The 22954-nt window shown below is 46.5% G+C and overlaps 2 protein-coding genes across 2 annotated transcripts in view; both read left to right on the forward strand.

Annotated features, from left to right (window-relative positions):
- trpm4a (transient receptor potential cation channel, subfamily M, member 4a) overlaps nt 1-15807 on the forward strand; it is a 32839-nt gene extending 17032 nt beyond the window's left edge. Inside the window, exons 13-28 of the mRNA XM_079746298.1 lie at nt 577-705; nt 969-1098; nt 3146-3291; nt 4820-4932; nt 5609-5716; nt 5976-6022; nt 6525-6754; nt 7085-7200; nt 8754-8886; nt 10422-10596; nt 11342-11507; nt 12225-12406; nt 12724-12856; nt 13591-13663; nt 14207-14303; nt 14896-15807. Of these exons, the coding sequence (XP_079602424.1) occupies nt 577-705; nt 969-1098; nt 3146-3291; nt 4820-4932; nt 5609-5716; nt 5976-6022; nt 6525-6754; nt 7085-7200; nt 8754-8886; nt 10422-10596; nt 11342-11507; nt 12225-12406; nt 12724-12856; nt 13591-13663; nt 14207-14303; nt 14896-14927 (2010 nt within the window). The 3' untranslated portion in view covers nt 14928-15807. The remainder of the gene's footprint in view (nt 1-576; nt 706-968; nt 1099-3145; nt 3292-4819; nt 4933-5608; nt 5717-5975; nt 6023-6524; nt 6755-7084; nt 7201-8753; nt 8887-10421; nt 10597-11341; nt 11508-12224; nt 12407-12723; nt 12857-13590; nt 13664-14206; nt 14304-14895) is intronic.
- Nucleotides 15808-17083: 1276 nt separating this feature from the next.
- LOC307082660 (uncharacterized protein) lies at nt 17084-21945 on the forward strand. Its single transcript, XM_079746300.1, has 3 exons — nt 17084-17319; nt 19909-20527; nt 20842-21945. Exons 1-3 carry the CDS (start codon nt 17254-17256, stop codon nt 20847-20849), a joined length of 693 nt encoding a protein of 230 aa, XP_079602426.1. The 5' UTR covers nt 17084-17253; the 3' UTR covers nt 20850-21945.
- The last annotated feature ends 1009 nt before the right edge of the window (nt 21946-22954 follow it).

Below are 22954 nucleotides of genomic sequence, written 5' to 3' on the forward strand. Positions count from 1 at the left end.
AAGCCAGGGCAAAAAGTCCTGCATGGTGCAGTATGACACGGCTATTCATGCCTGTTTATTATTAAATGACATTTAACTATTAACTTATATTCATAATGTACAGAAACGACAAGAAAAGGGATTGCCTTTATGTAGTTAAAGAAAAGGGATGACCTTTATGTAGTTATTTCTGCTATTTCTCTTGCTGGTTAATATCACCTGCCATGTATGATGTCAGATTAGGCTTTCAAGCTATTTGCATTGAGGATTAACTCCCTCTTTGTATCTGCAACTGGAAATTCAAGATTTCCCAGTTCTCATGTAATATATTACATTAACCGCCATCACCAATGGAATTATCAGAATCGCCTGAGGCCTTGGCTTGGGCATCTAACCTAACGACCTCTCTTCCTTACAATACAACAGCGCTATCTAGTGGAGGCAAACGGTATAACACAAAATGTCCCGCATTCGATCACACTCACCTAGAAACATGGGATTTGTCTTCCATCCAGAGTGATTCGTTTTCCCTACATTCTATTGCATCACTCTTCCGCCTACCATAACACATTCGTACCCCTCTTTTCCCCCCCACAGCATGTGAACAAGCTGCTCCTGGGGGACTGCCTGTACCGTGACCAGCGCTGCCTCTCTCCCTGGGCCTCGCTCTTCATCTGGGCCGTGCTCCAGAACCGCAGCGAGATGGCCGTCTACTTCTGGGAGATGGTAATCACGCTCCGCAGTTACAGGCAGAGGAACTATGAAACGTCTTTACTCCAGCCGTCCGCTGTTCTGGTGTGATGGGCTCGCTCATCCATACGTCGGCTCTGCTCTTTCAAAGGGCCTCTTGGGGATAATGATGAATTTACATCTCTAATCCCTCTCTCTCTCTCTGTCTCTCTCTGTCTCTCTCTCTCTCTCTCTCTCTCTCTCTCTCTCTCTCTCTCTCTCTCTCTCTCTCTCTCTCTCTCTCTCTCCCCCCCCCTCAGGCCAGTGAGTCGGTGTTGAGTGCTCTGAGTGGTTGTAAGATACTGCGGGAGCTGTCCAAACTGGAGGATGAGACAGAGTCCAAGGTCTCCATGAAGGAATTGGCCCAGAAGTTTGAGAACCTGGCCCAAGGTAACAGTCGCACCCACGAATCCCTCTCACTCTAAACGCACTCGCGGCATAAAACATGCCCTCACTCCAAGGGCCCTGTCTTGCTTCCAGCGCAATTGACTTTCTACACCGCCTCATGCATCGTTGCCAGTTTGCACCTGGCGCAAAGCCGATTTCCCCCGCAGCAAACTCGCGCCACTACGCTTGCGCCCTGAGAGGCGTGTCGGCGAAAAGCAGAGGCGTGTTCTGGCGCAAATGATACATGGTGCTATCTTACAGATCGATTAAGCAGTTGCGCAACTGACCGACAAATACCTGGTCTAAGTGCACTAGCGGATAGCGCAGTTGGTGTTGCTATTTTGACGTAACATTTTTTCCATAGGGGCTGCATGAATGAACACTGTAGTAGGCTATGCCATGCGTTAAAATAATAATAATAACAATGATAAACTCGAACAAAGTAGGCTATATCCCAGCCTTCCAAAACAAAATCTTGTTTTAGGGTAAATGATAACTTTGGTTAAATTAGAACTGCTGATACAGCGGTAATAAGTTGTATTTAAATCAATGCATCTGCAAACACCGTACAGCAAACACATATTTTCTTGACACAAACATCGTGTATAAGCCCATAACTTTAAGGATTGCTGAGTATTTGATCGGGAGAAAACGTTGTTTTACCGCGAGTGAGTGTTAAAAAGAATGAATGAATGCAACACACACAAACTAAACACGTAACGCATGATACAGTCCATGGCAATGTACATTCACAGGGGGAAACATGCATATTAGGAACACAAGTCGATAACGATAATGTATACAATACTGGTAAGAAACGATGTGTGTTAATGTATTGCCGCATATCATTAAATAGAACCACACATGCGGCCACAGGACCTCATATCATACAGTATGTGTTTCAAGTTTTCTTTGCCGAAATTCACATGACGGCTCAGTATTTCGGAAGTTGTAGAAGAAAACACTATTCCATGTGTGGATTAGGGCATATTATTTGGCCATAAACTGAGCCATTTGAGGTTTGAAATTCGTGTGGTCATGCATCTGTCTCATCGGAGACTGTAAACGCGCTGTCAAAAAACGCGCTGTAATAGCAGCGGCAGAGCCCCGCCCACAAAGCTACTTCCGTTTTGCGCTTCTCACTTGCGTTTCAGACCGTTAAAATAGGGCCACAAACCTCACACTCACTCCCTAACAGTGAGTCTCCAGACGTGCTCAGCTCATGTGTGTGTGTGTCTCTCTCCAGACGTGTTCAGCTCATGTGTGTGTGTGTGTGTGTGTGTGTGTGTGTCTCTCTCCAGACGTGTTCAGCTCGTGTGTGTGTGTGTGTGTGTCTTTCTCCAGACGTGTTCAGCTCATGTGTGTGTGTGTGTGTGTGTGTCTCTCTCCAGACGTGTTCAGCTTGTATGTGTGTGTGCGTGTGTCTCTCTGCAGACGTGTTCAGCTCATGTGTGTGTGTGTGTGTGTGTGTGTGTGTGTGTCTCTCTCCAGACGTGTTCAGCTCGTGTGTGTGTGTGTGTGACTCTCCCCAGAAGTGCTCAGCTCGTGTGTGTGTGTCTCTCTCTCCAGACGTGTTCAGCTCGTGTGTGTGTGTGTGTGTGACTCTCCCCAGACGTGCTCAGCTCGTGTGTGTGTGTTTGTGTGTGTGTGTGTCTCTCTCCAGACGTGTTCAGCTTGTGTGTGTGTGTGCGTGTGTCTCTCTCCAGACGTGTTCAGCTCATGTGTGTGTGTGTGTGTGTGTGTGTGTCTCTCTCCAGACGTGTTCAGCTTGTGTGTGTGTGTGTATGTGTGTGACTCTCCCCAGACGTGCTCAGCTCGTGTGTGTGTGTGTGTGTGTGTGTGTGTGTGTGTGTGTGTCTCTCTCTCTCCAGACGTGCTCAGCTCATGTGTGTGTGTGTGTGTGTGTGTGTGTGTGTGTGTGTGTGACTCTCTCCAGATGTGCTCAGCTCATGTGTGTGTGTGTGTGTGTGTGTGTGTGTGTGTGTGTGACCCTCTCCAGACGTGCTCAGCTCATGTGTGTGTGTGTGTGTGTGTGTGTGACCCTCTCCAGACGTGCTCAGCTCGTGCTACCAGAGCAGCGAGAGCCGCTGCTTCACACTGCTCATCCGACAGTCCCCGGTGTGGAGCGGGGCCACATGCCTCCAGATGGCCACCGCGGCCGACGCCCGCCTCTTCTTCAGCCACGACGGCGTGCAGGTCTGGACCCCTTGGACCCCAACCCCCGTGGCCTAACAACCTCGGTCCTATCGGCGTGTCATGTGACTAGCCCACAGTGGAGAGAGTTAGAAGGCATCGAGAGCTGGGTTCAGAATCCCAATCCATGCGTCACCACACACTTATTGTATGCTGTACGACCTGGCACTTAAAATTAGTACTAAGCATATCTTTGTTGTACCCGGGGAATGGTTTAACCTAGCAATAGTAACTGCAGATGGGAACACAGGTCCTTGCAAAGGCTGTTCCCGATTGGCTCATTGGTGTCAACATCTGACTCGCCATAAAGATTTGTTGGAAGGTGCTTGCCCAGAGTGTCTCTGTAGTTACAAACTGAAAGCGTCATATGCAGTGCCGGTTCTGACCTCCCTGGGGCCCTTAGCAAAGGTCTGCTAAGGGGCCCTCCTACCTGACTCGTGAGCCATGTTAACCAGTTGCTATTGCCTCATAGTTACACCTGACAGCTCAGTGCTCCCACTACATCCTTCTCCCTTTCAAAACTGTTTGCTCCTCCTGTCAGTCTAAGAATGAATTGATCTATAAAACGGAGGTAGGTTTTCAACAAACAATAATTATTGAACAGAATATTTTCTATACAATCTTAAAACAATTATCTTTGTAGGGGACTTTGTGATGACCTTTGGTTTCCTGCACTGACTGCATTTTCAGCATCAGCATACCAGTCAATCTGGAATGTCTGGAAGACATTAAGAAAGTGTTTCAGTTGCTTAAGCAGTCATTTATCTAAATGCATTCTGTATGGAAACATTTGAATGTTTGAATTAACTCTTACCAACAAAATATTCCTCTTCTGCAATTTCTTGAGGCTAAGTCGTCAATCATGTCATCGTAGGATATGCGTTTCCCCACATCATGATTTATGTGTTGTTATCGTGTTCTGCATAACCCTCATGGTGTTTCACAACAGCGTTGATATTTCATTCACACCCTCCTTTATTATTTTGTAATCTTTTGTCGAAAAGAGCTCACAGCAAAAACAAAACACGGCATTGTTATTAATTAAATATGAAAACACTCTATAAACGTGTTACACGACAGTTATTAACAAACGTAATAAATAACTATTTAGCTCTTTTTTCAGGCACAAAGTCAGGCAAAGTCTGGCAAACAAACAAAATACAGACAGACCAAGAGACACACTGCCCCAGCCACCTAGCTGACTAGGAAGGTCAATTAGCCAGCCAGAATAGAGAGGTGCACTTTAAACTAGCGCATCATCGTAACATTATTGTTATTTGCTGACATTAGACTCCCAGAGGGGAAAACAGGTTTACCTGACTGCTCTCTACACAGTTCACTCTCAGGGAGTTTTCTGTTCTCTTCTCATAGCCAGAAGGATAGCTTTGCTTCATCCTTGCATTAAAGTTAGCGACATTGACAAACATGCGGGGGAAGCCGAAGTCCTACGCAAAGTGCGTAGTTTAGCGTGTAGTTGTGGAGTTGTGGCTCTGGTTATTTGATGATGGTTTGCTTGTGTGTGGGGCTGCAGACTCTGCTCTCCCAGATCTGGTGGAGCGACATGGAAAGGAGCACGGAGGTGTGGAAACTGATCTTGGCTTTCTTCATACCGCCACTCATCTTCACAAAGCTAATCGGATTCAGGTTAGTGTGTGCGTAGGTTTGTGTCCTAAAAGTTTCTACGAGAAGATGCGATAAGAGTATTCACCACTTGGCTGAGTATGTGACGCGAACACCAGGGGTGCGATTGAGCATGAACAGTGTTGAGTGAAATGAGAGTCGATGCGGAGTTTCCATTGAATCAACGTTAAGACATTGTCATAATTTTCTATGGGCCTTCATGGTTATGTATGTTAATTCAGTTTAGATTGGTTAGGCTTGTCCTTGGAATACACTGCTACTTCAGTTTGAATTTGTGTCGCTCCTTTTTGGAGTATCTGCAATTTTAATTCTGGAATCTGATCACAACGCCTAATGACAAAATAATAAACACTTGTTTCTGAATTGGCACGATTTGAAACAAATTTCATTTAAATTGTTAATTCAAAACAAATAAATGCAGATGACCCGGTTTCCAAAGTATAATTTTTCAATTTTATGAATTCAAACGTGTTAACATTCCCATACTCAAAATTCAATAGCTTTTAAAATCCAAAACATTATGGCAGTGATTTGCTTCCATAGAACCTGAGACAAACTGGCTTGCACAAGCAAGTTGAAATATTTGCTTTTAAATGTCAACCCCTGTGTGTGTATGTGTGTCTGTGCGTGTGTGTGTGTTTGTTGTTTGACTTTTTGTGTGCGTGTGTGTGTGTCCCAGGAAGCCAGACGAGGACGTGAACTTTGAGGAGGTTCATCATGACAGAGAGATGGACAGTATGGATGGCAATGATGCCACCGTGTTCTCCCTGGCTGACATCGTTCCCAAGTACGTAATGCTCTTTGACACACAAATATATATGTTACAGGAGTATTGTATTGCAGTCTAACATCATACAATCTGAGTGGGAAGAGGGATAAACAACAACAGCAATATAACCTTCAATCAGCGAAATGTTGACAGAGAAAGCCGACGCAGTTCAGAATTTTTGTTTCCTTACACTCTTGTTGACAAGTAAAAACAGTACAACTATATCGGTTGGTCTATGCAACCGACTCAACCAGACCTCTTTCTTTTCTTCCTCCAGCGAGGAAGACGCTGATGAGTACATGGCTCTAAAAGCCAATCAGAAAGGTACGTCCAGCTGGATGTCATACTCACAAAGCACTTAGCATGTCTACTACCTTTACTGGAAAACGTATTCTGACAATGTTGTGGCTTTTATGTGTGAAAGGACATGTTGATTTAAGTTACATAACTATTTGAAATATGAAATAATTCAGCCCTAGCAGTGATATCAATACTTGGAGTCAGATGTTAGCCTGTGTTAGCCTGAGTCCACCTGTGTAAGCCTGTATTAGCTAACTGTGGTGAGTATCGGACTTACATGTGTTAGCCTATGTAAGCCTGTGTTAGCCTGAGTTTGCCTGTGGTAACCTGTGTTAGCCTGAGTTACCCTAAGCTAGCCGGTGTTGGCCTGTGTTTCCTTCTGTTTGCCTGAGTTCGCCACTTTTAGCCAGTGTTAGCCTAAGTTAGCCAATATTAGCCTGTGTTAGCCCATGTTAGCCTGCATTAGCCTGATTAACCTGTGGTAACCTGATCCAGCCTGCTCTAATCGGTCTCTCTCCTTCCCCAGGGTCTTCCTCCCCTCCCATACGCCCGTTTGTGATTCAGCGGTGGCGTAACTTCTGGTTCGCACCCGTCACCTCCTTCCTGGGCAACGTGCTGATGTATTTCCTCTTCCTGTGCCTGTTTGCCTACGTCCTATTGGTGGACTTTAAGGAGCCACCCCCCAAAGGCCCCTCCATCTCAGAGATAGTGCTGTACTTCTGGGTGTTCACCATGGTGTGCGAAGAGATCCGACAGGTGGGATGACGTTTCACGACAAAATACACGCTACTCATCTTCCGACATGATTGTTTTTTTCATTATATGATTATATTATTGATAGTAGGACCCGTTTTCTTTCAATTAATCATTCTGAAAGAATTAGAACTGCGATGACAATTATTCTTCTTCAAATCTGGGCGATAACTAATAAATGAACACAATCTCTCTCTCTCTCTCTCTCTCTCTCTCTCTCTCTCGCTCTCTCACTCTCACTCTATCCTCCCTCTCTCACCCCACTCTCCTCCATCTCGTACCCCCCCCCCCGTCCCCGTCCCCGTCCCCGTCCCGTCCCGTCCCCGTCCCCAGACCTTCTTTGTGGGCAGCACCACAGTGATCCAGCGGATGAAGACCTACATCCAGGACATGTGGAACAAGTGTGACCTCACCGCCATCACCCTCTTCGCGTTGGCAGTGGCCTGCAGGTGAGGGAATCAGCCTTCGTCCTCCCGCGACCAATCGTCCCCGTCTTAGACAAAGGATCGTTCCTGGGGGGGCTCAGGAGATTTTTAACTTGATGTTCTATCAGTTGTGATGGTTCGGTAGCCTGAAGACCGTTTTAGGTACCTAAAGATTGACCACATTTAAAGCTGTAGGTTAGATTTGAGAGTTGTGAAGAGAGAAAGGACAAGAGAGCAATAAAAAAAATAGGAAATCCATTAAAACACCTCTTCGCTCCTCCCCCCTCCTACGTTTCTTCACTATTGAGTGGTGTTGTGTTCACCCACCTGTGTTGGAACAATAATAACGCAGAGTGTGTGCATGGGATTGAAAGGCAAGATGGATTCCCCCAAACCATTCAGGGAACAGATGCACCGATTGTTCAGAAATTAAGACAAAAGCAGTCATTAGAGTTTCTCATCCAGAGTCAGGCGTGCAGTCAAACAGAACCAGTATTTCACAGAGCATGACAGATGGATATCGTTAACAAATGTCACTCAAATCTTACCTCCTGCCCCCTTAAATGACTATAGAGCTTGTAAGCCCGCCCCTTCCGGTAGACCCCCATGGGACCTATGAGATCGTAAAATATGAATGGGTTTCAATGGAGAGAAAGTAATTATCTTCTGGTCCCAGTCTTTATATGCCCTGGATAACACATATGTTGTTTGTGGATTTAAATGATAATTTTTCATGCCAAGAGTTTGACCGTTTATTGTGAAATTGTTCAGTTAAAGGCTGTAGAGAAAACACAATGAGAAAAACGACACGTATGGGACGTCACGCTCCCTGCGACTGGCGTGGACAAGACCGACAATCTCCCCATTGGCATAACTGAAAATCGACGTATATCATTTGCGTCGAGAGCAGCGAGGAGCTGTAGTTCACAAAGCGGCCTCACACAAAACCTAACATTATCAAACTTCTTCGCGATTTCTTTTAGTTTTCTTTGCATGAAAAATTATAATTTAAATCCACAAACAACATATGTGTAATCCAGGGCATATAAAGACTGGGACCAGAAAATAATGACTTTCCCTCCATTGAAACCCATTCCTATTTTACGATCTCAGAGGTCCCGTAGGGGTCTACCGGAAGGGGTGGACTTACGAGCTCTATTGTCTGAAAATAAAATATTGGAGGATCCCCATAAAAACTGAACAAAAGACGAACGTGGATAACAGAGCGTAGGACATAAGTGCACACACCTGTGCACGCAACTGCACGCAAGTTACCCATGATTGTGATTCCTAAGAGTGACATCTCTTATTAGCCTATTACTTAATGCATCAGAATTATGTGACCGACTGCCTCTGGATGCCAGCGACTGAGGGCCAAGCATAACCCAACACATCCTATTCCTAGGCTATCATTAAAGTGTTGCAAGGCTACACTGGGAAGTAATGCTAGGAAGTAGCACTATCTGTTTTTTACAACATATAGCTAGCAGTGATGGTTTTAAACGGTAGCACACTTTCCATTTTACTCAGCGGATTTGTCACGTATGTGTGTTCATGGTCTTTTTCCCTTAATCCAGAATGTTCGATGAGTCCTACCATTTCGGCCGGGCCCTGATGGCGTTGGACTTCATGGTCTTCACACTGAGGCTCATTCACATCTTTGCCATCCACAAGCAACTCGGACCCAAAATCATCATCGTCAGCAAAATGGTCAGAAATTTCCCAACAAATATAATATTTGAGACATAGAAAAAATATAATAATATAATATGTGTATCATATATAATATCTAAAATTTAAATTAAAATGCTCTTAATTATTAAGTAAAAATGGCGAATAAAAATGAAGTAAGGGGTAATGCAAAGCTACCGCCGGGGTTGACCAATAAGAATCAAGTATTCACCGAAGCTGTGTAATAATGAATAATTTGAACAGAATAATGACTGTCAACCCCAGAGGCTTGTCTAAGCCCTCCAGGCAGCTCTACCACCCTGCTACGAAGGGGAGGCCTGCGCTACGGCTGTTAGCATCACAGTATCACCCGCCGTCGAGTCGGTCAAACCTCCAGGGAGACGCACGTTTCATTGCATGATCTCCTCAATCAAAACATCTCCAGCAGAGAATCATTACAATGTGACAACCTCCACACGACCGGGCCGCACGAGTGCGTGTGTGTGTGTGTGTGTGTGTGTGAGTGTGTGAGTGTGTGTGTGTGTGTGTGTGAGTGTGTGAGTGTGTGTGTGTGTGTGTGTGTGCACATGCTAGTACCCCGGTACGTGGTCCCCACACCGAGGCCCTGCTCCCCCCCCCCCCTCCGGTACAGATGGTGTCAGACGGACGGTGTCAGTGTTCACTTAAGGTATCAAGCCGGGGGGGAAAGGAATGACCGAAATAGCCGGGTTTAACCGGGTCAGGGCGCTATATGTCGCCGCTGGGCTGTCTCCAGCGGGCCCGGAGCGCCCCGTTGGCGGGCAGGGGGGCGCCGACGGCCGGGGACACCCGAGAGACGGCTGGGGACACCCGAGAGACGGCTGCGTCTGCGGAAAAAGTCTGCCGCGCCGAGGTTTGCGGAGGCGCTGGTTATTGGAGACGGTGTTCCGCTTATGGCAAAGCGCACAGCGGGGGGGGGGGGGAGGGGACCGCTGGGTTCGGAGACCGGTCGCCATGGCGACCGGTCTCCTATGCAACGGGCAGAGGGGATGGGGACTGAGGGCAGGGGTTTGGAGCTGTTTTGTAGATGTGGTGAAGGGTCGTTATGATTGGAAAATTGCAACAACATTAAATGCAGGATTGTTTTCTTTGCAATTGGATGAGCTTTGGACAGTGTATTTTTATGTATCGCTCTAACTATGGAATATTGTAGTTATATTGAAAAGTAATTTACGAAAGGCCTCAAAATCATTATTTGCGTTGTGTTTTGTAGCTCCCATATATATATATATATATATATCAAAATGTTATATTCAATTTTAAATAGTTCCAACTATTCCCTTAGTCCACCAAAGTTCAGGCCCCCAAATGTTGGTTAGCTATACGTGATCACAGTGGAGATGATATTGCAATGTTTTGCATCCAAATGCTTTAACATGTTAACCTGCCCAGACACTCACTCTCTCTCTCTCTCTCTCTCTCTCTCTCTCTCTCTCTCTCTCTCTCTCTCTCTCTCTCTCTCTCTCTCTCTCTCTCTCTCTCTCTCTCACTCTCTCTCTCTCTCTCTCTCTCTCTCTGTTTCCTGTGGTCCACAGATGAAGGATGTTTTCTTCTTCCTCTTCTTCCTGTTTGTGTGGCTCATGGCCTACGGTGTAGCCAATCAGGCGCTGCTCTACTCCTACGACCCACGCCCCAGTTGGATCTTCCGCCGGGTGTTTTATAGACCCTACTTGCACATATTTGGACAGATCCCCATTAATGAAATGGATTGTAAGTGGTTTCTGTTCTCCCTCTACCTCTGTCCCTCTCTCTCTCTCTCTCTCTCTCTCTCCCTCTCTCTCTCCCTCTCTCCCCCTCTCTCTCACTCACTCACTCACTCCCACTCTCTCTCACTCACTCTCTCACTCTCTCTTTCTCTCTCTTTATCTCTCTCTCTCTCCCTCTTTCCCTCTCTCTCTCTCTCTCTCTCTCTCTCTACCCCTGCCTCCCCCCCCCCCTCTCTCTCTCTCTCTCTCTGCGTGAGTGAGTGAGTGAGTGGGACTCACTCACTCACTCACTCACACTCCCTCCCTCCCTCCTGCTCACTCACCCTCCATCATGACAGTTAACCAGCCCAACGCTAAAAGGTGCTAGATTCTGTATATTACCCAATGTTCTCTAATGAGCTCTCTAGGGTCATCGAGGTCATGGGCCTGGCCCGGATCTCATCTGAACAGGACCTCATGACCCTCAATCCAACCTCGATAGTGGCCCGCAATAATAATTTTTTTATTCTATATTCTAATTTCCCAATTCCCAATTCTAATTTTTATTAAAAGCACAATGAAAAGGCAGAGCATGAATATGAAAGTTGTGAAATGCATAAAAATATTGCGGTCCCGCACATTTTTGTAACTTGCCCCCTAATCGATCTAAGCGAGGGTCCCTGGCATGGCGGTAGTGACCTGCCCTCCATGAGTATTGATGAGCCATGTCTTTATCCAACCGCCGACGGTGTCGTTGGCCTCTTCTCTAGTGGACAAACTGTTGCCGGTGGAATGCACCAACAACCGGACGCTGATCGAGGGGGGCTCGGAGCCATGCATGGACGGCTCCTACAACTGGCTGGTTGTCATCCTGCTGGTGGTCTACCTGCTGGTCACCAACATACTGCTGATCAACCTGCTCATCGCCATGTTCAGGTGCAGCCTCGCCATGCTAACAAACCAGCACACACACGCACGCACGCACGCACGCACCCTCACACACACACACACACACACACACACACACACACACACACACATATATATATATATATATATATATATATATATATATACATACTGTACATACATACATACTGTGGCACCCCGGCACGGTGAGCGAACAACCTCCTCCCCAAACAGGACCCAACTTTGCTGGGCAAAAGCCTAAAAGGCATGTTTAATCCAAAATCAAACAAAGTCTCATACTGAAAATAATACAACAACGAAAAAAACCTGGGAGGAATCGACGGTCCTATCCCCCCTTGGGTGGAATCCCCGTCACCCACGAGGACCGGTCTCTCCGTACAGGAGCTCCAGGGCTGGGAGAGCCCTGAACGAGCGGAGAAGCAGGCTATTTAAGCCCTGCTTCTCCACCTGTTCCTCAGGTGGAGAAGCAGGCTATTTAAGCCCTGCTTCTCCACCTGTTCCTCAGGTGCTCTGCATGTCCTTTATTTGCCCGGGCCGGGTTGCCACAATACATGCACACACACACAAACAATGACACGACCTGATTGAAACATATATGGATATTGTAGTCAACCGGTCAATTCCCAGTGTGTAATCATGCTTAAAACTGGAAACGGTGTGATTGCGTGTCCACCCTGGGGCGCGCCCTGACCTCCGTGTCTCTCCCGCCCACCCCGTCCCCAGCTACACCTTCTCCAAAGTGCAGGATCACAGCGACACCCACTGGAAGTTCCAGCGCTACAACCTGATCGTGGAGTACCACTCCAGGCCCTGCCTGGCCCCACCCTTCATCATCCTCTCCCACCTCCACCTCTTCATCAAGAGATTCGTGAGGCGCATTCCCTCAGCCAAGATCAAGCACTTTGGTCAGACATTTACGTCATTCATTTGTTTTATTTAGAAATGCGGGTTTTCCTGTCTCATGCAAGCCTTCGTAGGATAGCGCTACCTGTCTTTGTGCTTTGTCAAGTCAAAGTCAAAGTCAAAATCAGCTTTACTGTCAATAACAACAAATGCACAAGTCAAATAGAAGAACCGGGATTTTGTGTGTCTCTGACCCGCCGTGCATTAAGTGATCCATACAATAAACCAGTCCTTCGTCCTGTGTGTGGCGGTGGTCGAGGGGTAAGTGAGAGGGGCAACGGCCCCCCCTAACAGCAGGATGTGTTCCCCCGGCGTGCAGTGCTGGAGCTGCGGGGCCGAGCGGCCAGCCGGCTCAACACCTGGGAGGGGCTCCAGAAGGAGAACCTGCTGTCCGCTCAGAACAAGAGGCTGCGGGACAGCGACACGGCGCGCCTCAAACGCACCTCCGTCAAGTAGGGACGCCGCGCACGCCCGCGCACCTGTGCCTTCACACGCACTCGCACACACAGGCGTACGCAAGTGCACACACACACACACACGCACGCGACTGCACAGGCACATGCACGCACACACATGCACACACACCTGCTCCTTTCCTCCTGTACGGAATACAGCTGCAGTCCAACCTTTACTAGGAGTAGAGGAAGCCCTACATTAGAATAGACAAAATAGAAACAATGCATACAAAATGTGTTCAATAATGGAAGAAAACGATGAAGACATTGGAATAGATCAAATGCGTACAATATAGAGGAAGAGGAAAGTATAAAAATTCACGTATATATGCTCGAAATGCGACGAAATCTAGTATAAGAACATGGCGGTTAGTGGCAAATGAACACACACATAACCACACACACACACACACACACACACATACCTATAAACATTTAAATATTCACACACAAATATATACACACAAACACCACACTCACACACAGACACACACGCACACACACGCACAAACACACACACACACACATCCACATAGGGCACACCCACACGCAGTGCGCACACACACATTCTCAGAGCTCAAAAGTATCGGTGACGATGTGGCGTTGTCAGAGCACATATGTTTGGGGGGCGGGGCTCTAGGCGTATAGGGGTCTTGGACCGGGCTGAACTCTGGGGGGAGGGGGGGGGTCCTCAACACCTCCGCTGAGTTGTGCGACTTGTTTTTCTGCAGAGTGGACACTGTCCTGAAACAGATGTCGGAGATACGCGACCGCGATCGCAGATTGCGACTGCTTGAGTCAGAGGTCAGTGTTGATCACAAAGACCCACACTCTGGGTGGTACTGAGTGTGTGTGTGTGTGTGTGTGTGTGTGTGTGTGTGTGTGTGTGTGTGGTGTGTGTTATTTCACACTATAAGCTCCCTAATGTCTTTGATTACATGGGTTGATGTAACTCTGTCTGTGTGTCTGTCGTGGGTTGCTGTGCCCGTGCACATGATGGTATGTGTGTGTGTGTGCGTGCTTGGGTGTGTGCACGTGTGTGTGTGTGTGTGTCTGTGTGCGCCTGCGCATGGGTGTGTATGTGAGTCTCTGCGTGTGTGCATGCCTATGTGTGTGTGTGTGTGTGTGTGCATGGGTATGTACATGTGTGTGTGTGTGTTTGCACGTGCGTAAGTATGTGTGTGTGTGTGTGTGTGTGCACGTGCGCGCATGGTTACGTGTGTGTGTGTGAGCTCTCCTCTGGTTTCTCTGCATATGGACTGCAGCTGTCCGCTCTGCCTGCTCAGCACTGTCCACTCCTCATCTCCCCCCCCCTTCCCCCCCCCATCTCCCTCCCTCCCCCCCCAGGTGGAGTTCTGCTCCAGCGCCCTCTCCTGGCTGATGGAGGCTCTGTCCGAGAACAACGTGATCAGGTCCACACGGCCCCCGCCGGTCCTGTCCAGAGGTGAGGTCTCACCTGCTTCCACCAGGCAGCCATCACTGGACCCCCCCACAGGGCGGGGCCTAGCATGGCGTTCACCCCACCAGAGTGAGGGGGGGGGGGCGGGGTTCCGTTCCCACCGGGGCTAACATGCTAGGAATAGGCTAGCATGCACTGAGTGATATTGTAACAGGCTTGCAGACGACCATCCCATGGCATGTGTCTAAAGAACAGGATTAGATCTAAACCAGTGTGATGTCTCGGACCAATAACACTTTATGCTATACTTATTTGAAAGGGTCTTGAATTAGAAAATGTATCTGACCATTACAAAGGAATATTAGATCAAAGATTTGTGGAACCCTTAAGTCCGTCTGTAGTGACAGCACCAGCACAATCGATGGCAATATTATTATTATTATTTAATTTTTTTATATACAATGTTTAACTCCCAATGGTGCCCTCTTTGAGTGCGTATATGTTAGTGTTGTAGCGTGTGAATATTAACTTGTACATATAACGTTATTTTGCTCAATACATTGAAATGTGTGTGTGTGTGTGTGTGTGCGTGTGTGTGTGTGTGTGTGTGTGTGTGTGTGTGTGTGTTTTTAAACAGATATGATGCCATTTTCCCCATCGGTCCGATAACTGTTTACCAGCTGGCCAGCGGGTCCATCCTAATGTATCGAATGCACCAGTACAGTAAAGAACGTTTACAGTCCACAAACGGACTGGTGACTGACCTTAGTGTCCTCAGGCCATTGGGACAGACACACAGCAACCGAGAGCCTGTAGGTGCTGAGGAAAGGATGGGGCCATTGAAGCGAATAGTGGATCAAATGTCTATTTCATTCTATTTGTTAGGTAAACACTTTAACTGTTGACCATATATGGTCGTTTGACGCTTTTAGCCAAAGAGATTTGAGGGCTTAAGGCATACTTTGCTGCTTGGACTGGGGTCTTTGGGGTTCGGACCAAGGCCCCTTTGCTTGGGGGGTCCCTCATGCTAACCACTTGACCGGCCTGAATCCTCAATGACTATCCTTGAGCCTGTTTCTACGTTTATTTATTGGGTTGCCTGGTTATGGCAGGGTGAGTACCAATAAGGGTTAGGAATGGTTAGGTCTAGATAACAGGGTAGAACCGGTTATGCTGTCTTATCTTACGTATTATTTATCTCACGCCAATAGTCCTGCTGTTGCTGTTGGAGAAAGTCTGACCACTGAAGACCTACCACTTGGTTTTTATATTCTGGTGAAAGCTAACGTATTGTCTCTTCACTACAGAGCCAGTGCGGTATGATTGTTATATGACTGGATTGTATATGACTGGAATAGCCAATTCCAGTTGGAATTTATGCAAAATACTTTTGTATAAAGGGCTTTTTGTAAATATTGTAGGTTTAAGGATGACAGCTTTCTCCTTCTGTCAGATAGTCATGCACATTTTATATCTGAGATGTAATGCGTTATTCTGTTGGGCCTCTTTGTACATTTGAGATTCAGGTTGTTTAAATAAACCTTATTTCACAATCCTTTGGTTGTGTTGTACATGTTTCATTAGAGTGTGAACTCTTTCTCCTTGTTGCCTGCTTGTGCCTACTGTGTTAGCCTTGAAACAATATATTCGATTTAAAGAGCATCTCAAACAACAACAGCGCTACCTCTGGTCAGACGTATTTGGTCTCAAATGAAAACTTAAACTAAAGATGGCAAATTACATCAGCTAACACTCGAGTGTTAATCGTAAGCAGCTGTGGCTGTAGCTAGTGGTGGTGCTCTCTCTCTCGTTCTATCTCTCACACTCTCTCTCTCTCTCGTTCTTTCTCTCACACTCTCTCTCTCTCTCGTTCTTTCTCTCACACTCTCTCTCTCTCTCTCTCTCTATATATATATATATATTTATAAATGTACATATAAATATTCATCAATTTAGATTTGTGGATAGATATATTTTATATATATTTATATATACTCCTTTTAGTATTTTTTCTTTTTTTCTCATGCAGTGACAGGTTGGACAGCAGGACCTCCCTTCCACATATTCCTCTCTTTATATCAATTCTTTAAGTACGAGGTATCGTCTTCGAGGCCTCATTTTGATGGCAGGACATCAATGAAAACTAATATTTATTCTGGCAATATCTTCAGAAGTGTTTGCCTGCTGTGACATGGTAATATTCTACGAATTAACAGTCTCATAAACTAGGCTGGGCTTCCCAAACGGGAATCTTGGATAAATGATATCTCCGGATTGTGTAATCCACCTCGCTCACCTCCTTCTCCTGCTTACTCGCTTTATCGTGAAAAATGATGGGCCAATTATAGCCTGTCCTAATAAGGACTCGAGGCTGGGCTGGGCTGGGCTCAGGGATCAAGGACCGGAGTGTGTGTGTGGGTGTGTGTGTGTGTGTGTGTGTGTGTGTGTGTGTGTGTGTGTGTGTGTGTGCGTGCGTATGTGTCGCTTGTCGGAAGATCATCAATTAAGAGCCGACATAAAAGTGTGTCTGTATCTCCTCAATTCACTCCGTCCAAAGTGCCACCATTGGAGTAGCCTCCGTTCTATCCAGCCGTGTGCAATCGATGCTGTGGTTGGCAGGGAGTGGGGAGGCTAAATGAAGCCGGGTGTTGGGAGTCCGGGAGGAGGAGGTGGTGGTGCTGGTGTCGGTGGTGGAACTTGGCGTAAAGAAGCAGGTCGGGGTGGGGCAGTTTTGGGCCAGGTTCTTTTCTGAGGTGTCAGCATGCAGTTAGCGTTGGCCGTAGGCCACGGCCCCCACCACAGACCTGTCCCTCCGCAGGCGGTCCGATGCGTACATGTATGGGTAGGACGTGACGGACAGGTGTCCATCTCTTTCATTACTTACTCAAAAGTAATGAAATGTGTGTGTGTGTGTGTGTGTGTGTGTGTGTGTGTGTGTGTGTAAAGGTTTGGGCGAGGTCGGACCGCACATTTGGAGATCACGGCATTTAGAGATATGGGTCAAGCGCTCTACAGCCGCTGGGGCCAGGTCATCCAAGCGGAGGGGGAAGAAATGTCCAAGGTATGCCCAAGCGCAGCTCCATTTTCAGCCACTCTGCACTCCGTGTATCCTGATCCTTTCCCTCAGATCCTGGGCTCCTTTGCTCTTCTCCCTTCAGCTGTTTCTCCTCCGCTGTCCGAGGACCTCTTTCCTAAAGCTGTCCGAAGCTGGACAGCGTACGCTTTAGACCTCCCGAAGTTCTGGTTCCTTACCTGCGTTTCACTTACATTAAGTCTCACTTACGTTAAGTCTCACTTACATCAAGTCTCACTTCCTGAGTGCACTCACTTGGGCCACTCGTGTTTTATTGGTCGTACTGAGAATGTTACGGGTGAGAAAATGAGGGGCTGGCGAGGTGCTTCGTGCTCATCCTAAAGTCATGCATTATGTTTGGTTAAAGATAGTGTATAGATCATATTGAAAGAAGAATCTTGGATTGCATGTCGTTGGTTCATCAGTCCTCAGTGCTGCTGAGGGAAGAGCTCAACAGGGAGACAGATGCCAGTGGCGGACGGAAAAGGAGGGTGCTGGAGATGGATTAGGTTACTTGACCTAATTTATAACGGGGGAATTTATACTTGTATACTCCCAATACATTCCAATGCAAACATCAGACTTCTTCACTGCTGAAAAGGTGTGTGCTATTACCAAGTTCTTTGTAGTACCTATGTTTTGATACTCTGTAAAAGCTGCACTTTGGCACTGTTACCATCCCTTGGCAGTTTTGCAATAAAACGAATGAACCTATCCGCTGCAACCACGGAGGGTTCCTCTATGAACCAACCTGGAGAACAGTGGACGATAGACTTGATGGAACATTATGTTAAACATTATGTATAGATAGATCGATATCATGTCTCTCTTTTTTGATTGAAGCGACAGCCACAGAGTCAATGTCACATAGTGCAAGTTGAAGTATATGTCATCGTACACCTTTATATTTTCAGTCAAATGTTTCTCGGAGGTCTCTGTGGAACTGTGTGGTGTTCTGAAAACCTTAAGCCCGAGCCGCGGTGTTAGCCAGGCCCTTCCTGTGTAAGGAACACCTTATCCCTGCTATCAGCGGTTATCTCTCAGGACGTGGTGGGAACGACGTAAGAGGGGGTTTCTGCTGTGATTTAACTACTTGTTTGCACATCTTGGATCCCATTTTGCCACGCATGTATCTCCGTTTACGTTCAAACGTGGCACGGTCAGCCTTCACAGAGCGGCTTTCAGGGGAGCCTCTGTCAATTACCGTGTAGCCTCGTAGAGTGGAAGGTGACGACTGACCTCGGGAAGGGGGAGGGTCGGGGAGTAGAAACCGTGGTAAAATGGTGGCTGGGTGTGGGGGCGTTGGGGGGGGGGGGGTACCACTTTGGACCCGCATACAGAGAGTCCAGGCTGAGGAGGGAGGTCACATTACACTGACTGAGAGTGTACAGGTTCTCTTAAAATAGAGCTGCTGTCGGCCCCGCCCCCTGGACCAACACTCAACTATTTTGGGGATGTAAGTTTAGGCGATGCAAGTGTGTGGGGGGGGGGGGGGGGGGGGAGTGGTACAGCTAATAGAAAGCCTACGGGCCTTTGAGAGGGGTGGTGCGTCCGAGTGGTGGTGGCAGAAGAGTGGGTGTTTGGGCCCCGATCCATTGTTGATCACCTTAGAGTTAGGTGAGAGGTTGTATAGGCGCTATATATATATGTGTATACATCATGGGAAGGAGGCTTTTGGGCCTCACCGAGGAAGGTGTTTTAAACTGTCTAAAGGTGTCCCCTGATTGGACCCTTGCCTCTCACCTCCGTTTCCTGCCCACCTCATCACGTGTACTTCACCCATCCCCAAAAGCTACACTTGCACATTTGGTGACAGTATGAAAAATTCCAAGAGGTCATCACCGATTCATCCCTTAACCCACACACACACACACACACCCACAGACCCAACCCAGCTTTCAACGCACACCTACTCCATCTCCTCTTGGGTTCCTTAACTTATGGATGGTGCTGGGCCCTGCCCACCACGCAGCACATGCCCCTGTCATTCAGCTCTCCCCCCCCCACCACACCCCACCCCTTCTTCTCATCTTACTCCCTAGGTTGGTCTCACTCTTTTTCTGTGGGTCGCACATTCGTCCTGTCTGCGTCGCCGGCACTGTCCAGTATCTGAGGAGCTCTCGTCAAAAGGACTTTTTTTAACTGCGGTCTTAATCTGCGCTGTAATAGCGTTCCTGGAGTAAATCCCACCCCCCCCACGTAACCCTTATCCGGAGGACACCTGCTGTTTTCTTCAGGGAACAATTTTTTCATACTTGGATCAAGTGGCTGGATTTGTGCCTGGATTACCCCCACTTGTGGATTGGACCTAATCCGCAGTGTGTGATCTTCTCTGATTGTGTTTTTTAAGGTGTGCGTGGGCCTGTGTGTGTTATTCAGTGAGTGTGTGAGAGTGGGGGGCACAGATAAGACGGCAAAGCTCCAGTGGTGTCCACGTGCAAGCGCTGGACTTCTGCACTGACTGAAGATTCCTTATTCCCTTGTTATCTAGTCCGGTCCACTCTGCTGTAGTCAAACATGGCGTCTTACAAGACCTGGCTCCTGGGCCTCCTGGTGGCCCTTCTCTGCTCCTTCCAGACCCCCCTTGCCCCCGGTGTGAAGGCACAAGACCTGCCCTTCGTACAGGAGGAGGGACTGGTCGCCGACGACGACGATGACGACGATGACGATGCCGGAGATGATGATGACGATGATGATGATGATGACGACGATGATGATGATGATGATGACGATGACGACGACGATGACGACGATGATGAAGATGATGATGACGACGATGATGATGATGATGACGATGATGATGATGATGACGACGATGATGACGACGATGACGACGACGATGACGACGATGATGACGATGATGATGATGATGATGACGACGACGATGATGATGATGACGATGATGACGACGATGATGACGACGACGACGACGATGATGACGACGATGATGATGATGATGACGATGATGATGATGACGATGACGACGATGATGATGATGACGATGATGATGACGATGACGACGATGATGATGACGACGATGATGACGACGATGATGATGATGATGATGACGACGATGATGATGACGACGATGATGATGACGATGACGACGACGATGATGACGACGACGATGATGACGACGATGATGACGACGATGATGACGACGATGATGATGATGATGATGATGATGACCATGAAGGTAAGTCAGAGTAAAAACCCAATTGATGCTGTGTTTCCTGTTTCCAGATGCTCTCCATTGTCTGTGAGTGTGCGTTTATACTCAACTCCGCCTCTGACCAATCTAACTGGAGTTATTACGAGAGAGGAGGGAGAAGGGGAAGGGCCAAGGATTCACTTAGCCCCGCCCTCACACTCATCTCTAGTCAGCTTCATGTTTGAATCAGAAACGTGTAGGGCCATAAGAAAGTCCCTCCTCTGCCCCCTTTACACCTGTCTACTTCCTGCCTCTGCTGTCCCTGACTCTCTCATCTGCTCTTCTCCCTGCTTAAACAGAGTTATGAGCACTCTGGGGAAATTGAACTGGCCCGGCTGAACTCCAACTGTGTGAAGTCCTTCGTACTGTACGCTAGCTATGAACTCGGGGACTGCAGCAACATTGATTTGAGGGAAAGAAAGAACAGGAGGCCAGTTTCGCACAGACCGAGGCAGTCTGGGGAATCAGTCGGCGGTCAATAGTCTTGAGGATCTTTTGATTTGTGTTTTGGTTTGAAAGAACGGTTTCACCACTATGATCTTCCTTTCTCGTTTGTTTTGAAAAAAATCGGACCGATCTGTTGTGTGTCCATATGGAACTACAGAGAAAGAAAGAGAGACAGTGATATAGGGATGGAGGTGACGACAGAGTGAGACAGGCAGAGGGGAGAGACGGTGAGGGTTCTCAGGAGGGCCGGCCACTAAAATTGACCGATCTTGTGTCGGAAGTAAACAAACAGAAGTAGCGTTTCTCTCTTTCTCCATATTTCTCAATCTCTTTCTTTCTCTGTGGGGCAATATTTGCCACTGTCTGTCATATATTATGTACTTGTCAAGTGTGATATGTGAATTGTAACAACTCTGGTACATCTAGCAATGTGTCCTTTGGGGACTCTGTAAAAAGTCAGAATTTTTATCTCATTTGACGCTGAATTGAATTAGTAAATAATAGCTATGACTTTAGAACCATAATCTGACATATTCTAGTCAAGCTCAACGTATAGACACATTTTTATTTGGTAGATTTTCCTGTGACTCCTTTATAGCTAACTCACTGTTGGGGACCCAGATAATTGGGTCATTTAAAGATAAAGTAGATTTCGAACCCACTCTCCAACTCACTTCTCAGGTGGTTTAAATAGAGCCCATGTGTTGATAATTTGTCTTGGAGAGAGAGAACCATTGGAAAAAGAGAGAAATATCTCTTTCTGTAGAGGGCAGTAAAGAACAGAGAACTTCAGCAACCACATTGTAAAGAGATGAATTTGTTCACTCTTTGTTTGTTTGTTTGTTTCCTTATTTATTTTCATTTTGATGCAGATTACATGGGTTTTTAACTGTGAAGGTCTTTTTTGGGTGGAAACTTACACCACTGTTCATACCTCTTTAACCCTACTTTCAAGCATTTAATAAATCAATTGATCAGAAACTGCATGGATGGAGAATCTGTTACCATAGACAGAAAAGTATTACATTTGTAAGTTAGGTGCCCAAGGAAAGAAATCGGACATTGGGTGCTTTCATATCTGAAATACTTTTCTCAGGTGTGTGTGTATAACTTGACTTATATGAGGACCAGAGTCTTAGACCTCAGCCCTATCAATGCACCAGGGAGTATTTGTTTTCTGTACACATAGTATCAAAGACCTTTTTTACTCTGAATGCTTCCCTGGGACTAGTTTGTGATTACAATAATGGATATAGGATTCCCAGTTAACCATATCTGGTAGAGCCCAGGGGAGCAGAAATAGTAGTACACAAATACACATATTGCTAACCATCAACAATGTAATTTGGCCACACTTTATAGAATTAAATAAGTAAATAAGTCTAAATAACCTAGGATTTATCTGCAACATTTTCAGCAATTGTGTCAACAGAGATCTTTTTGTTCTTTGTGTTTTTTTCATTGAGTCATTAGCCAGTTTACCTCAAGTAATGAAAGTTAAAACAAGACAATGGCATGAATAAATGACTTCTTGTAAATCTGAAACATGTGATCCATTACTACCCATCAAATTATAAAGAACTTGTGAGGTAAATAAATTAACATCTTTGTATGTGGCATGTTTACTCTAATAAAACAGTTGTTTTATTGAATTTCTAGTCAGATAATATCACTTGTTCAAAATGGCAATCCAATTCATTGTAAAGTTTCTGTCATTTCACATAGCCTGCTACATAGACTCACTGCATAATACCGATTCCACCCAAACATGCTTTAAAGAGTAACTACAGACTATTTTTTGTTTTTCCGTTTGCTGCCATCTAAAGGTCAATTGTTGCACTGCAACCAAATATATAAATATCGGGTGCAGTTGCCCACAGAAAATTATAATTGATACCACATTAGACAGACTGATTTTAAAGTTGGTGCATAGTGTAGAGTTTTCCATCTAGATTATATTTAAGG

Source organism: Pollachius pollachius (assembly GCF_949987615.1).
Source record: "Pollachius pollachius genome assembly, chromosome: 11".
Classification (NCBI taxonomy): domain Eukaryota; kingdom Metazoa; phylum Chordata; class Actinopteri; order Gadiformes; family Gadidae; genus Pollachius; species Pollachius pollachius.